This window comes from Aquarana catesbeiana, linkage group LG03 (genome assembly GCF_042186555.1).
Source record: "Aquarana catesbeiana isolate 2022-GZ linkage group LG03, ASM4218655v1, whole genome shotgun sequence".
Taxonomy (NCBI): domain Eukaryota; kingdom Metazoa; phylum Chordata; class Amphibia; order Anura; family Ranidae; genus Aquarana; species Aquarana catesbeiana.
Genome location: NC_133326.1, coordinates 574598819 through 574616583, shown reverse-complemented (window position 1 = coordinate 574616583; position 17765 = coordinate 574598819). Strand labels below are relative to the sequence as shown.

The following is a 17765-nucleotide window of genomic DNA, read 5'->3' as shown; positions in this document are numbered from 1 at the left end:
GAGTAATGAATAGTACTTTGATCTTGTTTGCTGATGTTTGAAATGTTAGTTTCTCTTCTTATTATTTACTTTAATATTTGTTTCCTTGGCAGATTTCTCAAGAGAACATCAACAATAAGATGACCGCCTCAAACTTGGGCTGTGTGTTTGGACTGAATTTGGTGTGGCCGCAAGAAGGAACCCCATCCATTAATGCTCTGGTCCCAGTAAACACATTCACAGAATTGCTTATTGAATACTACCCACAAATCTTCAGCTCCAGGACTGTCCTGGGTGAGAAACTCCCATAACCCCCATGGACTATATAATGGACAATTTACAGAAACAAGATGACGATCAATGATAATTTACTACTGCTAGGGATAGTCTCACCTTTGCTGCTGCAACCAAGCTTCTCTTGGCCCTACATAGCCGCCCCTCTTGGCTTCCTCTATAGCTAGGTATGGTGGGAGAACAGGTGCATTTCCATGTTTTCAATGTTTATTGCCTTCATAAGAGGCACTCACATTCCTTCTCCTGCTCTGTCATTCGCTTCACCTCTTCTGCTAAGCCCTTCACTCCTTGCCATAGTCATATTACGATTTATACAAGAAAGAAAGCTGGTCTTGTGTCATTCCTAGAGTGGACACAGTTCTCGCTTTTCCTCTTAGTAGGAAAGGGGGGGGGGGTACAGTATGTGGGATGTTTTCTCTTCATTGTAGAATGCAATAGAAGCATTGCTTGTGGCCATCACACACTGATTACCTCCCCCCCCCCCCCAATGGTCATGACTTGGTCCAATGAGCATCATTACAAGACATGTGGTAGACCTTTTTGCACCTCTGAAAAGCTATCTGCGGTGGATCGCTTTTCAGAGGTGTTTGACAGCATTGAGAAAGCTATATGTCACCTCCTCCCCACCTGTTTTAGCCCTGTAAATGCTGCACCACCACTTTGCAATAGCATGAATAGGTCAATTTCAGTGGCGGTACTGCCAGCTGAACGCAACAGGGAGTACAATTCTTGCTGCAACGCATCCAAGCTGTAGCGTGTGTACACCTCAGTTCAATTGCCTTTACAGCCCAAGGAAGGGAGGGGGGACATTAGGGGCAGTAAAAACACGGCTCAACCACCTGCCCCCCACCCCCACCCCAACTGCACGTTTAAATGAGCCCTTAGTATGTTAGTCAGTCCAAATTGGTTAGACCAGCCTTTCTCAACCGGGGTGTCACCTGAGGTCATCAGGGGTGCTGCAGCATCCTGGTAGAGAAAGGCATTCAGATGAGATGAGGTCAGGATAGTGAAGGCACTTGGGAATGTAAAAGCAGTGGAAGGGGGAAGGGGGGAATGTCTTCCTGAGTGCTGAGCTCTCCGCCTCCTTATACAGTTGTGCTCATAAGTTTACATACCCTGGCAGAATTTATGATTTTGTGGCCATTTTTCAGAGAATATGAATGATAACACAAAAACTTTTCTTCCACTCATGGTTAATAAATAGCTTCAACCAAATACTATCAATCAACTGTGTTTACTCTTTTTAAATCATAATGGCAACAGAAACTATCAAAATTACCCTGATCAAAAGTTTACATACCCCAGTTCTTAATACTGTGTATTGCCCCCTTTAACATCAATGACAGCTTGAAGTCTTTTGTGATATTTGTGAATGAGGCTCTTTATCTTCTCAGATGGCAAAGCTGCACATTCCTCTTGGTAAAAAGCCTTAAGTTCTTGTAAATTCTTGGTCGGTCTTGCATACTGTACGTTTTGTACTCTCCAGAGTGGCTCAATGATATTGAGGTCAGGAGACTGAAATGGTCACTCCAGAACCTTCACATTATTCTGCTGTAGCCAATGACAGGTCGACTTGACCTTGTGTTTTGGATCATTGTCATGTTGGAATGTCCAAGTACGTCTCATGCACAGCTTCCTGGCTGATGAATGCAAATGTTCCTCCAGTATTTTTTGATAACATACTGCATTCATCTTGCCAACAATTTTGCCTTTGTAGCTTACACATTCCCAAAACATCAGCGATCCACCTCCGTACCTTTCATCATAGGCCTTGTTGACTCCTCTCCAAATGAAGCATTTATGGTTGTGGCCAAAAAGCTCAATTTTGATCTGATCCCTCCAAATGACTTTGTGCCAGAAGGTTTGAGGCTTGTCTCTGTGCTGTTTGGCGTATAGTAAGCGGGATACTTTGTGGCATTTGCGTAGTAATGGCTTTCTTCTGGCGACTCGACCATGCGCCCCATCTTTCTTCAAGTTCCTCCTTATTGTGCATATTGAAACAGCCACACCACATGTTTTCATAGAGTCCTGTATTTCACCTGAAGTTATTTGTGGGTTTTTCTTTGCATCCCGAACAATTTTAATGGTAGTTGTGGCTGAAGTTTCAGTTGGTCCACCAGAACGTGGTTTGGTTTCAACAGAATCTCTCATTTTCCACTTCTTGATTAGAGTTTGAACACTGCTGATTGGCAATCTCAATTCCTTGGATATCTTTTTATATCCCTCTCCTGTTTTATACAGTTCAACTACCTTTTCCCGCAGATCCTTTGACAATTCTTTTGTTCTCCCCGTGACTCAGAATCCAGAAACATTAGTGTAGCACTGGATGAAAGATGCAAGGGTCTGTCCGGAGTCCAGAAACTCATTGACCTTTTATACACACACACTTATTACAAGCAAACAGATCACAGGTGAGGATGGTTACCTTTTAATAGCCATTCAAACCTCTTTGTGCCAACTTGTGTGCATGTTATCAGGCCAAAATCACCAGGGTATGTAAACTATTGATCAGGGTGATTTGGGTAGTTTCTGTTGATCGATAATAAATGACTTCAGCCAAACACTAACCATGAGTGAAAGAAAAGTTTTTGTGTTATCATTCATATTCTCTGAAAAATGGAACAGAAATCAAAAATTCTGTCAGGGTATGTAATCTTATGAGAACTGCATGTGTGTGTTTGTAGGTGCGCCTTTCTATCTTTCTATATTTGTGTGTGTGTGTGTGTATGTTACTTTTAATCCTGACACCTAATTCTGCATGATCAGGACTGCTTTTTAGGGCTCATTCATAATAGCAGCAAGGACTGTCTCTCCTCTAAAAAGGGATCCATGCTCAGATCGCTTTTCAGAGTCATTTGACAAGCGGTGAATTGGCAATATGTTACCTCTTCGCCCCTTGTTTTAACCCCTAAATGGAGCATCACCATGCCGCAACCATGTGCAATGCATGCAGGATGGGTACACCTGAGTGTATACTTCCAGCTGCGGCCACAGCATGTGTACACCCCTGACTGCTGTCTTTGCAGCGAAAGGGGTTGATGGTAAAAATGGCTCAAACGTGTGGTTTTACCGCCCCTGAACCTCACATATCAATGAGCCCTTGGTTCACATATGTGCTACATTCAGGGCAGCCCATTCCTTTCAATGGGCTGCCCTACCTGCAAAGACGCAAGGAAAAAAGTCCTGCACCCTTTTTTTTAAAATCACATAGTACTGAAAACACACCACGTTTGCCAGTATGTGAGGGTATCATTAGGAAAATAATGGCACACCTGCGCATCTGCTATAGAGCAGCTCGTTGGTTCACGTTACGGTGTGTCATGGAACAAAGTCTTAGCTCATGTTCACACCGGGCCTATTTGACATGTCAAATCGCATGCCAAATCGGAGCCTATTGTCGGAAACGGCACCGTCAGTGCGGCGCTGCACTGATTCCCAAAAGTAGTCTGTGCATGAACCTGCACAGATGTCTGTCAAATCCCCCCCCCCGCCCTGAAGTCAGACTGTAATGCCGGTTTATAATCATGCGAGTCCAGCTGAACTCGCACAATTTCAAACCCACATTCAGTTTGAACCCAGGCTTAGACTGGTTTGCCCCAACACTGAAAATACTTTTCAAGGGCACCTTGATGGGAAAAGGTTGAGAAACACTGGATAAGACGGAATGATAGGGGCAGCTCAGAGAAGTCACAATTTTAAAAATTGTAGTTTTGGGAAGTGTGAGATCAGTGTGTTTTTAAAAATGTCCTAAAGGAAGAAAAATAAAATAAGCAGAGACCGCCTTCAGTAGAAGCTACACATAAAAATGACAAGAGTTATAGGCAGTTAAAGGTACATGTTAAGGGTAGAAATGAGCAAAATTGGGAGATTCTGTTTGACTGAAATTTCTGCAAAACTTTTGACATCTCGCTGATATTTTACCAGTATGCTTTGTATTAATGGGGAGGTTGAACACAAGTGGCTTTTACGCAAGCATTTGGGTCTCAGCTATGCTGGAACATGTTTTTAGGCCAAAAATGCTAATCCTACCACATTGCTAACCCTAAGGCTGCGTACACACGAGCGGAACTTCCAAGATTTTTCCGACCGAATTCCGCTCAAGCTTGGCTTGCATACACACGGTCACACAAAAGTTTGCTGAACTTTCGACCGTCAAGAACGCGGTGACATACAACACTACGATGAGCCAAGAAAATGAAGTTCAATGTTTCCGAGCATGCGCCGAATTGTTTCCGAGCATGCGTAGGAATTTTGCGCATCGGAATTGGTACAGACGATCGGAATTTCAGATCAGAACTTTTTCTGACCGAAAAATTGAGAAAATGCTCTCAATCATTTGCTGGCTGGAATTTCCACCAGCAAAAGTTCGATGGAGCGTACACACGGTCACATTTTTGGACCAAAAGCTCTCATCGGACTTTTGCTGGCGGAATTTCCGCTTGTGTGTACGCGGCATAATCCTTTGTTTATCTACCAAGCTGTGTGAGCACCATGTCAGTACTGTCATAGAGATCACATGACTTTGACGAACAAAGCCGTATCAGTGACAACTTTGTTTATTAACACTAGCATATAATTACCATGAAATATATTAAAAAAAAAAAACTAATGTGTAAAGCTAGGAATATGCAGTGGGATCTCATCAATGTGTGACATGGGTCATGTCAATGATCAATGGGGTCCCATTGGATGTCCCTAGCTTTAACCACTTGAATACCAGCCTGTACTAATCATTTATTACCAGGACATTTTTCAGTTTTCAGCACTGTGAGGGCTAGTTTACACTTGCTTCGGACAGGCTTTGTTAAAGCTCTCTGAAAACCAGCCAAAGCTCCTGTCACAATAAAATGGTTAGCTTACAGTCCTATTTACACCTTGCTTTTGCTTGGTGCTTCGATGAGGCTTCAGTGGGGCTTCGATGAGGCTTTGGTGGAGCTTCGGTGAGACTTCGTGGGGCTTTAAGCGAGCTTTGCCATAGACTTCTATGGAGGCTTTGAAGACGCTTTGAAGCACCTCTAAAGCTACATGGGGTATAATTTTTGAAGCAAAACCAAAGTAAAGCAAATGCAGGTGTAAACAGGACTGTAAGCTAACCATTTTATTTAGGAACAGGGGCTTTGACTATCGTTCAGAGAGCTTTAACAAAGCCTGTCCAAAGCCATGTTTTGAAGCAAGTATAAACTACCTATTAACCACTTACTGACCGCCGCATGACAATGTACGTCCAAAATTTGGCAGCAGATACCATTGTTATGGCAGCAGCTAGCTGCCATAACCCCGGTATCCCAGTTTTCGTGCGGCAGTCAGCTTTCTGATAAAAGTGGTCCCTGCGGCGGATTCACCGCGAGATCACTTTTATCGGTGGTGGGAGAGGGCCACCCCCTCCCGCCCCGATCCGGTGCCCTCCGCCGCTTACTGGAGCTGAGGTGTAGGCGATCGCGTCCTGTCAGTGCTGTGTCTGGAGACGAATGAGGCTAAGAAAAACGTCACTTCCGTCCATGCCTCTTAAAGGCATATTTTTTTAAATGACTTTTTTTTTTTTTAATTGCATTTTAGTGTAAATATGAGATCTGAGGTCTTTTTGACTCCAGATCTCATATTTAAGAGGTCCTGTCATACTTTTTTCTATTACAAGGGATGTTTACATTCCTTGTAATAGGAATAAAAGTGACAAATTTATAAATAAAATAAAATAATGTAAAATAAATAATTAAAAAAAAAAAAAAAAATTTTTTAAGCCCCCCGTCCCAACGAGCTCGCGCACAGAAGCGAACGCATACGCGAATATCGCCCGCATATGAAAACCGTGGTCAAACCACACATGTGAGGTATCGCCGTGACCGGTAGAGCGAGAGCAATAATTCTAGCCCTAGACCTCCTCTGTAACGCAAAACATGCAACCTGTAGAATTTTTTAAACGTCGCCTATGGAGATTTTTAAGGGTAAATGTTTGACGCCATTCCACGAGCGGGCGCAATTTGGAAGCGTGACATGTTGGGTATCAATTTACTTGGCGTAACATTATATTTCACAATATAAAAAAAAATTGGGCTAACTTTACTGTTGTCTTATTTTTTTATTAAAAAAAGTGCACTTTTTCCAAAAAAAGTGCGCTTATAAGACCGCTGCCCAAATGCGGTGCAAAAAAAAGTATTGCAACGACCGCCATTTTATTCTCTAAGGTGTTAGAAAAAAAATATATATAATGTTTGGGGGTTCTAAGTAATTTTCTAGCAAAAAACCTGTTTTAAACATGTAAACACCTAAAATCCAAAACAAGGCTGGTCCTTAAGTGGTTAATAAGTGCGTTGAAACCGAAGCAAGTGTAAATGAGCCCTAACAGGTACAATTACTTGATCATGCAACACTATATTCAATTTAATTTTATATCATTTTTTGAGGCAGAGGGCTTTCTTTTGGTGTTATGTTATAGCCACTGCAGTTTTTTTAAAAAAATTATAAAAAGAAAAAAAGACCAAAAATGTTAAAAAAACAATTTTCCTTACTCTCTGTTAAAAATGTCAGGACAGTACTAATACCCCCAAAATGGCCTCCTTTTTTTTAACGTAGACACCCCAAGGTGATTTCCTTTTTTGGAAATGAAGTAACATGCTGGTATTGAGGGGGTAAAACACAGAGCTTGGTAATGGTGCTTGGTCATTTTATAGGTCATACACAGAGAGAGAGCAGCAGAGTTAAAAATCATTTTGTTCATACCTAGTAAGGGGTATATTTGTCCCCTCTCCCACCTCCCTATTGGTCCATTTGTAGAGCAGGTTATTATAGCAAGTCGAAGCACGGTCACAAAAGACAAAATATGCCATTCCTACTCCCTGTACATCTTGATCTTCTCATCATTTTAACATATAGGTAGCCTCTGCTTATGTATTATTTTTTATTTTTTTCTACTTTGAAAAACCAGATTTGTGACATGATTACTTTAAATAAGGATTGGGTTGTCAAATGCCAGATATATCATTTCAGTCTCACCCAATTAGAGGGTCTCAGGGAGGCGAAAAGATAAGGGGAAACTGGGGCCTGTGACCTGAACACAAGGAGTTGATATAGTATTCCTTCCTTCCTTACCGGTGATTGGAACCGTTTTAGGCCTCATGCACATGGAGTCATGTACACCATAAATGGGTTGTTTGTTTATGTGACTGCAGTTGCCAGATGCTCCATGCAAGCAGTCTATGTAAGTGTATGGAGACACAGCTGCGCATCCTAATTTGACAAGCATGTCAGTGAGTGGCCCCAAACGCACAGTGCTTGCTTTCAGGGACACACATCCTCATACCTGTGAAATTAGAGTAAGCGGCTGTGTCCCCATACACTTACATGGGCTGCCTGCATGCAGCATCTGGTAACTGCAGTCACATAAACAAATGGCCCATTCATGGTCTACGGGCCCCAGCACCCATGTGAATGAGTCTTAGACGCCTTTGTTACTTGATTTTGTACTGTTTAAGGTCACAAGATTAATATTTATATTGGATATTTTGTTACATGATGTATTGTTTAAAAAGAAAACCTGGTAAAATATTGCACTCTTACCTGGTGTGTGTGGTTATTGTACTTTGTGGGTCCGTTCACATTTGAGTGTTGCAGGGTACGGAAACAAATATCTCTACACACAGTGCATTGCTTTGCCTTTCATTATCAGTGGCACCCCAACGCACTTTACAGTGGTGGGCATCACCATGCACATGTATTGTGGTACACTGTGTTGTAACAAAAGGGTCATGTGCACTTTTCTGTAAGTTATGGTGAACTGAAAGTCCATCCGTGAATGGGCTGTCTTCATGCAATGCAAGATGATGCAAACTGCAAGTGGCTGTTGTAGTCTTAATAGGTCCTGAACTCTTTCTTAGAACTTATCTGATCTTTATATCATACAATAATGCCCAGCTGCATAAAGGCCACACCTATAAAGTAGGGTCAGGGGATGGAACCATGACATACATTTGGGGACACCAGTTTCCCACACTCTTGGAAGCGTTGAATGACTGGGACACTGGAGCCTTACTGAACTGGGGGGGGGGTTGGTAGTGTATATTCTTGAATACAGCCATTTTTACAGGAATGTGTGCGTTGGGAATTCTGTATTTGGGGGAGAAGGTAGGACACACAGGCCGTTGGAGAGCTCAGCTTCTTGCAGGGAGGCTTCAACTTATTCTTTTTTGTCACCTGACAGGGTAATTTTAAGGGCTTCAACAAAAAGAGCTGCTCTAAGCATCCTAACTTGTTCGTGGACATGGTGCTCTTTTGGCCCCTTTCACACTTGTGCGACCTGAAAGTCGCGCATTTTTGCCAGCGATTTTGATGCGACTTGAAGCAATGCCTGTGTACACTTGAGGTCTATGGACCTCAAGTCGCATTAAAGTTGGACCAAAGTAGTGCAGGGACTACGTTGAAGTCGCTGTGACTTGAAGTTGCACAGATATGAATGGTACTCATTGTAAATCATGGGGTACGACTTGTCATGCGACTTTGCAGTCCCAAGTCGCAGGACAAGTCACACAAGTGTGAAAGGGGCCTTAGACTTACATTTGCTAACAAGCTAATGACTGTACAAACAGGTTCTGGCATTGCTTTTCTGAACTGATCGAAGTCTGCTTCAAAGAGTAATCGCAACAGTGACATCTGAGGTGAGATGGAAGAATGATAACTAATATAAGAGGGAACAAAAAACACAACTCTGGAAGCTGTGTTCAAAAAATACACGCAGAGGGCACATATTGACACAGTACTGGCTCTGGTCCGCCTGCAGCGGATCTTTTCCCCACTGCTGACTTACCATCCCTTGTTCTGCACTGTGTCTCTGTCGAGGTGGCCATGTTGGTAGAGGAAGGGGCTTTGCTGCTTCATATCTGAGCCTTCATCAAGGAGAACATTGAGCAGCACAATAGTGACATCACCAAATCTCACTCCAAATCTCCTGCGACTAGCAGCCAGAGGCAGCAGTGCCTTAGCAGATCTCACACTGCAGATATACAGATAAGGCTGTGTGCACAGGAGTGCCTAGGTACATACCAGAAAATGCACTGCAATTTTTTAGAAGGAATTCCAGGCAAGAGGCAGATTTTTCAGGGTACTGCTTTTAGGCACGATTAACATCGCAGTAAAGAACTAGTCAGGTCATATTGCGACATTGCGGCGGACAAATCTGACCCCAAATGACACTTTTTGGAGACCAGTGACATTATTAAATTGATCAGTGCTTTAAAAATGCACTGATCAATGTAAAAATTACACTGGCAGGGAAGGGGTTAACACTAGGGGGCGATCAAGGGGTTAAGTGTGTTCTCTAGGTGTGTTCTAACTGTAGGGGGGATGGACTCCCTGGGACATGACAGAGATAGCTGTTCCCGATCGCTGGGAACAGTAGATCTCTGTCATGTCATTAGGCAGAACGGAGAATCGCCTTGTTTTATAGGCAGTTCCCTGTTCTGCCTCTGTACACAGCGATCATGAGTCACTGGCAGAAATTGAGACCACGGGCGTGCTCCCATTGCACAGACTGACGTACAGATATGTCAATTCGCACAGGAGAGCCAACCTGCTGCAGTATATCTGCGTGAGCTGGTTGGCAAGTGGTTAAATATGTTTGTGTTGTGTGGGAACACAGAATAGTGGTAAGTGGCAACAACACGTACACACTAGAATAATTACCGTATATATTTGAGTATAAGTCGAATTATTCAGCCCTTTTTTTTGGGCTGAAAGTGCCCCCCTCGACTTATACTCGAGTCACCGCTGTCTGTCTGCATGATCAGCGTGTCATACAGGCAGACGGCGGCCGGTGTGTGATAATTCGTTCGGTGGCTATTCCAGCTTTCAAAAGCCGTGCCTCCTGCTCGTCTGTGATAGGCTGAACACTCCATTTCCCAGCTGTCATTGTACAGCCTATCACGAACATTCTCTTATCCTCGTCCGTGGTATGAGAATGATAGAATGTCCATGATAGGCTGACCGCTGACTGCTGAGTGTTCTGCCTATCACAGACGAGGAGGAGGCATGGATTTTGAACAGTGGAATGGCCGCCGAAGTGTATTATCACATGCTGATCGGAGGAGATCGCCACAGGGAGGATGGAGATCGTCACAGGGAGGTTGCACAGAAAACAGGTAGGCTGCACAGGGACACAGGACACATGCACACAGGACACATGCACATGTACAGAACACAGGACACATGTACAGGACACAGGGACACAGGACACATGCACACAGGACACATACACATGTACAGGACACAGGACACATGCACAGGACACAGAGACACAGGACACATGCACACAGGACACATACACATGTACAGGACACAGGACACATGCACAGGACACAGAGACACAGGACACATGCACAGGACACAGGGACACCTACACATGTACAGGACACATGCACAGGACACATGCACACAGGACACATACACATGTACAGAACACAGGACACATGTACAGGACACAGGGACACAGGACACATGCACACAGGACACATACACATGTACAGGACACAGGACACATGCACAGGACACAGAGACACAGGACACATGCACAGGACACAGGGACACCTACACATGTACAGGACACATGCACAGGACACATGCACAGGACACAGGGACACAGGACACATGCACACAGGACACATGCACAGGGCACAGGACACATGCACAGGACACAGGGACACATACACATGCACAGGGACACATACACATGCACAGGGACACATACACATGCACAGGACACAGGGACACATACATATGCACAGGACACAGGGACACATACATATGTACAGGACACATACATATGTACAGGACACAGGGACACATACACATGTACAGGACAAATGCACATGTACAGGACACAGGACACATGCACAGGATACAGGTAGGCTGCACAGGACACATGGAGGCAGGCAGCTGCAGATGGGCATTGTTGACCCGCTGCATTTCTCACCCTCCCAGTTTTTCCCAGTTTTTTGTGGTAAATTAGGGGCCTCGACTTATACTCGGATCAACTTATATTCGAGTATATACAGTAAATATACTTTTTTGGTTAGGCACATGTATTTTTTGGTTTTAGTATATATTTGTTATTTGATTCTACAAACCTGAACAAATGCAAATGTTTAAAAGTTTACATACAAATGATTAAGTCCCCTTTCATACTGGCGGAGTCCGCCAGCAGATCCGTCTGCTCAGGAGGAGATCTCTCCGCTGATCCCCGCTGAGCAGGCGGATGACAGGTTCGTGTCCGCTCCTCTGATGCAGAGTGAACACTGACACAACTCTCTCTCCTCTATGGGCTGTTGGATGGAAACGGAACGCCTGTCCGTTTCCATCCGACTTTCATTTGATCTGCCAGACGAATGGGGAACGGATCCCCATCTGTCTGTTTTTAGAGGCAGGATGGGATCAGATGTTGGCAGGTGTCAATGGACATATGTCCATTGATATCCGCCGTTCTATAGAGAGCAATGGATGGTCCGATCAGGTCCGCCTGAAAAACTGAAGAACTCGATCGGTTTGTCTGTGTGAAGGGAGGTTTAAAAACAAAATTCTGCTAAATAAAATTGCTAAGGAGAGAAAGCTCCTCATACAGAACTCCCTGTGAAACTTTCAGGACTAAGCTATCAGTTTGACCGCTCAGACCTGCATAGTGCAGAAGACAGCTGAGCAATGCAGGAGAGGATCCCACCCCAACTCTACCCCTCACAGCACTGCTTCCAAGGCTGTGGCTTTTCTGCCTCGGCCTGGTACTGGATCACAGTATATAATAGTGGAATATCCCAAGGCAGCCAATCGACAATCATCTTTTATTTGTCTACAGTAAACTAAATCAAATTGGTTAAGTAAAGATTAATTCAAATGTTGCATGTTATCATTGCACCTTGTTGAATAAAGCTAACAGTGTTTTGGGGAATTGTATTAGTGGCTCACTGTTCACCTATTTGGCACTTTGTTGAGTTCTGTCAACTAGCCGTTCTCAGCTGGGGTGAAATGACACCACTGCTGACAATGGTATGATACATATATGCAGAATCAATAATGTATTTGTGCTGTGAGCATGCTCAATCATGCACTGCCACTACAGAGACCAAGCTGTCATCAACAGGAGTCGGTATGAGTGGAGAAGTAAAAAAAAAAAAGATAAAATTGGTCAAGATTTGTGTCAGTGTGTTCTAAGATAGAAAAAAAAGGTTTAGGTCCTGTTCACATTCTGTAGATGAACAACGCAGCTCTCTGCTAGGGAACAGAGAAAACAATGGTTTTCTTTGTGCCCCGTTCACACTTCCCTGCAGCTGTCACCTGTGGAGCAGAGCAGTGTGAAAAGTGTAACACTGCGGCAGTTTTCAACAGTGCTCTGCAGGTAAACTCATCCACAACGTACCCCTCCCACTGCTTTCAGCTGCTGTACAGAGAGGGGATCGGTTCCTCTAATTGCCCTCCTAACTGTACTGATCACCCCCTCCTGTTCACTGTTCAATTCCCCTAGCTGCCCCCATCCCCATGTGCGCTGATCATTCAGTGTGTTTATTCATGGCTGAAGCATAGTAAACTGTGTTTATTATGCTTCAGTTTATGAATGAACATGAGCCTCTGTCTCCTGTTCATTCATCTGCAGTGCAGCTGAGGCTACAGAGAAAGGGACTGGGGAATGTGTTTCTTCAGTCCCTTTCTCTTTCTAAAACGTGAGACTTTAGGGGTCTGTTTAGACCCCAGAAATTTCAAAGCCCCCAATGGGGCAGTTGAAAAAAATAATTAAATATAAAATAAATACTAGTGACACCAACCACTGCCCTACTGACTGACACCATCCACTGTTCTACTGACACCGTCTGCTGCTGTCCCCCCAAAGCATTGTGAAAAAAAGTTTTAAAAAAATGCAATAAATAATAACAAAGTAAAAATAATTAGTGAATTAGTAAAGTAAAAATAATTAAAAAAGTAAAAAATATAAAAATAAAAATCAAAGGTTCGTTCACACTGGTTTTCTAGCCCATACAGTGCGACTGAGTGGTTTGTACAGCTGGAGCTGCATGTTACTCGAGGAATGCAGCGGCTATACAAACACAGCCACAGGTCCTAATTTGACAGGTGTGCCTGAGTGGCCTCCGAATGCATACTGTCTGTGTACACCTGCATCCACACGTAAGACCTATGGCTGTGTTTGTACAGTTGCTGCATCCCCATAGCATAACATAGGCTGCCTGCACATAAAAAAGAAAATGGTTTCCACTGTACAGGCCACATGTGAATGAGCCCCGGGGCCTCATTTACACACACAGTTCAATTATTACAACTGTGTCTTTTATATTTGGCAGGCATTTAGTAAGTTTTGCTGCATTTGTGTCCACTAATAATGCTTTTATTGTATCTTTTTCTGAAAAGGAAATGATGAAACAGGAAATAGAAAACTCACAGAAAACAAAGCAGCTAAACGTGACATGAATTTAAAAAAACAAGCATAAAAATGCAGGTAAACTGCATAAAAAAAAAAACAAAAAAAAACAGGTAAACACAGGTAAATGCACATTAGTTTTTACCTGCATTTTTTATTTACACAAAAATGGGAACCAGCCGTGTCGGTGTCTTTTATGTAGGATAAATTTAAAAAAAAAAATCTACGGGTACAAACAACAAATAATATATACATATGTGGTCCCAATGTACATCAGAAGTAGAAGAATCTATTTTGGGTTATTTTTTGGGTGGTAGATGATGGTAATGGCATAAAATTATACAGTTAAAATAAAAAAAATAAAAAACTTTTTTTTTTTTTACTATTTTTCTTGATAATAAAATAGAAACATTAAATATCCATTAACATTTACCACCCAATGAGGGCCAGTTTGTCAACAAAGTATAATTCATCTGGGATTTTACATAACTTTTAAGGATGCCATGACTCAAATAAATACGGTTGAGAAAGGCTGCTGATGATTGTTCCTTTGTCGTCCAGTAGGTGTCAGTAGGAACTCAGAACTGAGCACTTTATACAGTCACACTGATACATACAACATAACTGTAAGGATGGTGATGTTTGCAGCATAACATGTTCAGAGCATAACCAGAGTCTCAGTCTCATCACCTTTCATCCCGAAATTTCTGTCCTTCAGCCCCTTTCAAGAGTGATTGTTAACCAGTCTCCTCCCATGTCCTTGTGATTAATGGTACACTGCAGAGTTAATGTGTATATTAAGTCAATTGCTGCTAGCTATGTAAACGCTGTACTCCACAAACAATGCTTTCAATTACTTGTAACTTTATGGTTTATGCAAATGTAGGGCAGTTTAAAGAAAGAAGGGAAGGGAGTTGATTAAGCAGCACAAGCTGAATGCCAAATGAGATTGTTTCCAGTTTTCAGTCTCCTAATAGAGACCTGATCTAAAGTCCTTAAATCAGCGAATTCTTATTTCAAGAAATGAAAGATTCAACACAGTCTGATATGAAAACGCTGCAATCAAAGTGGAACTTGCATCAGGTATTGTTCAACTTAAAGTGTTACTAAACCCACAACAGTAAAATCAGTCTGTATATGCAGTAAAGCATGCTTGGGGTCGAACGATGGTTGCGTCTGAAGCCGTCTGAAAGCGTGCTCCTGGTGAGGATGGGTGCTGCATCGGGTCTAGCCAGAGGGTGTCGGGTCCCTGGCCTTCCTAGATTGGTGTAGTTCTAGCTCCGGTCAGTTTTTCGGGAGAGAACGCCGGCTCCTCCTTAACAGGGGGGGTGAGCGGTTAGTATCTTCTAAATGTAATTAGGTAGGAGTGACGGGAGCGACGGTTGAGCCTTCTGGTCAAGGGCTCTCCCTAAGAACTTCAGGCCTTCCTGCCTGGGCTGGGGGCTGCACTGGCCTGGGCTGTTGGTCAGGGTTGGGACGAAAAGCCTGTGGTGAAGTGGCAGATTAGGGGTGCTGTACAATCACTGTGAGTGAGGGTCACTTTGATTTATGGCACCATGGTCACTTCACCAGACATACGTTTTTCACACCTGCCTCTAGGGCTGAGCCTTTTGGCTAGGACCAGGGGAAATTTTTATTCCTGGCCGGAGGGCCTGGCCATTGTATTGCACAATGGTCACTCTTTCACTTCTACTTCCTTCTCTTCACTTTCCTATTTATTGTACCCTGTGTTTGTCACTTTTTTGTACTTATTTGTTTGATGTTACACGTTTTGTCACTGTGTGATTAGTAGGGTGTGGGTCATCGGGCCTACCCTGAATGTCTTGGGATGGGGGTGGACATAGGCCTTTTGGCTTGGTTCGCTCTCTCTCATGGGGTCTCCCTTCGGGGGAGTCCCACTGAGTACTTGGGTGGGTCTGTTTCGGCAGACCTTCCAGAGAAAGGGGGTCTGTCTGGTTTCGGCCAAAGGACCCAATTGAAGTACCTCAGTCCCCGTCTGGAACCTAACGCCCCGGGGGATCAGGGTAAGGTCCTTCCTAGGGAGGACCAGTGTAACACCCGTTGCACGTTTTGTGTCACTGTTTATGTGTGTGCACTTTTTTTGGCACCGGGTGGAGTTTTTGGGTGTGTTTCATGATGTAAAATGTGCCCCCTTGTCCTCTGTGATGACCCTAAAGCGAATAACTCAACACCAAGTTCACTATATAGACCACTTATATATTTGTACATGTTGATCATATCCCCCTTAATCTCCTCTTCTTGAGAGAGTATATTCAGTTCCTCTCATCTTTCCTCATCCTCCATGCCTCTTATCAGTTTGGTTGCCCTTCTCTGCACTTTCTCCAGTTCCCCCGATATCCTTTTTGAGAACTGGTGCCCAAAACTGAACTGCATATTCCAAATGAGGTCTTATTGATTTGTACAGGGGCAAAATGATATCTCTCTCTCTCTCTGGAGTCCATACCTCTCCTAATACAAGAAAGGACTTTGCTCGCTTTGGAAACGGCAGTTTGGCATTGCATGATATTATCTACCAAAACCCCAGATCCTTCTCCACCATTGATTCCCCCATTTGTACTCGCCCTAGTATGTATGATGCATGCATTTTCTTAGCCCCCAAGTGCATAACTTTACATTTATCAACATTAAACCTCATTAAACTCTTCCAGGTATTTATTACCTATCATAGAGATCACTGTGCTTCCCCCTGACCATCCATTTATTGGATTTTCTCACAAGGAGGGTGCCATGTTTGTTCAGGCATCACCCAGAGTCACCATCTACTTCCAATACTGAGATGACACAATCATGTAAATCCTCGTGCATGTGCAGTTCAAAAACGTCTGACACAAATCAGCTCCTGCTGTAGCCTCTCACCTCTCTCAAAGTTAGTGTTTCAGTCTAATCACTTGGGGAGATGATTCTGAGGAAATGCTTCCTCATACCTGCAGCAGTCCAATGATTTTATCACATTCTAAGGAAAGTGACTGAACTGGAGAGCAATGACCAAGCTTTAATGATAAAAGGTGGCGCTTTTATCAAAAATGATACAGTATATTGCGACATGTTAGAAAATAATTCATCCACACTTACCTGGACATCCATTCTGATCTGCCTGAAAAACTGACTGTTGTTTTGATTGAACTGCCGCTGTGAAAGGGGCCAAAGGCCTTGAACACTCGGTGAGATTATCGGACGAATGATCGTCCATTTTATTTTTGCATGTTAGTCTCCATATCGAAAATGAAGAGGTTACTAGTGTCCCAAAATTCTCGTACAATAGAATAAAAATGTGGAAGTGATGTAATGTATTGTACTTTGTATTGTATTTTCAGATGATGATTAAAAGAAAAATCGTACGATCTGGTATTGTACAAGATACATTTTCGTGTTTGTCCCTTTGGCAAATTTTGGACGAATGCTGTGTACTAACGATCATTGATTTTCTTCTTTTTTTTTTTTTGTATAATCTTTATTTTATATTTTCAAATTTGCAAAATAACATACATAGAGCAAGACTAGACAAAAACAGTAAGTGCCTAGGGGACACAGAGAGGAACAAGGGGATGCATTGGGTTACAAAAGCAAAGGAACCTTTGATACCGGTATCTAGCTTCATATGACTTCATCAAGTTGTACCCCAACCATAGAGGGGCTTGTGTGCGCTTTAACCGTTGTAACAAAACAGAATTGCGCTCTTACACATAGAATACAACACCACAAGAGCTGTATCCATTAAAACCCAAAGTGAAACAGTGGGGTAAGAAAGAAAAAAAAATGGGGGGGGGCATGGGCCTACCTAAAAACAATGAACATAATCAAGCAGCATAACAGCAGTGGGTGTAAATCCGTAACCTTTATAAAGAACCTAGGAGTCCGTGGCATGCAGGTCTCACCCTCCAGGAACTTATGTACTATCCTCCCTCTAATCAACCTGCCTGGGGGTAGCATTAGATGGCGTCTGCATCATATTAGACGTATAATGTATCCAAGTGGCCCAAATAGCATACAATTTATCATATCTGTCCTTGCACTTCGCCATCCACTCCTCTGCTTCCATAATAGAGTTGAGCAAGCGCACCGAGTCGGA

General features: G+C 43.2%; 1 protein-coding gene across 2 annotated transcripts in view; it reads left to right on the top strand.

Moving 5' to 3' along the window:
- Positions 1 to 7826, top strand: part of ARHGAP8 (Rho GTPase activating protein 8) — a 157531-nt gene extending 149705 nt beyond the window's left edge. For both annotated transcript variants that reach the window (XM_073621928.1, XM_073621931.1), the window contains exon 13: positions 93 to 7826. In XM_073621928.1, coding sequence (XP_073478029.1) covers positions 93 to 290 — 198 coding nt within the window. In that variant the 3' untranslated portion in view covers positions 291 to 7826. The remainder of the gene's footprint in view (positions 1 to 92) is intronic.
- The last annotated feature ends 9939 nt before the right edge of the window (positions 7827 to 17765 follow it).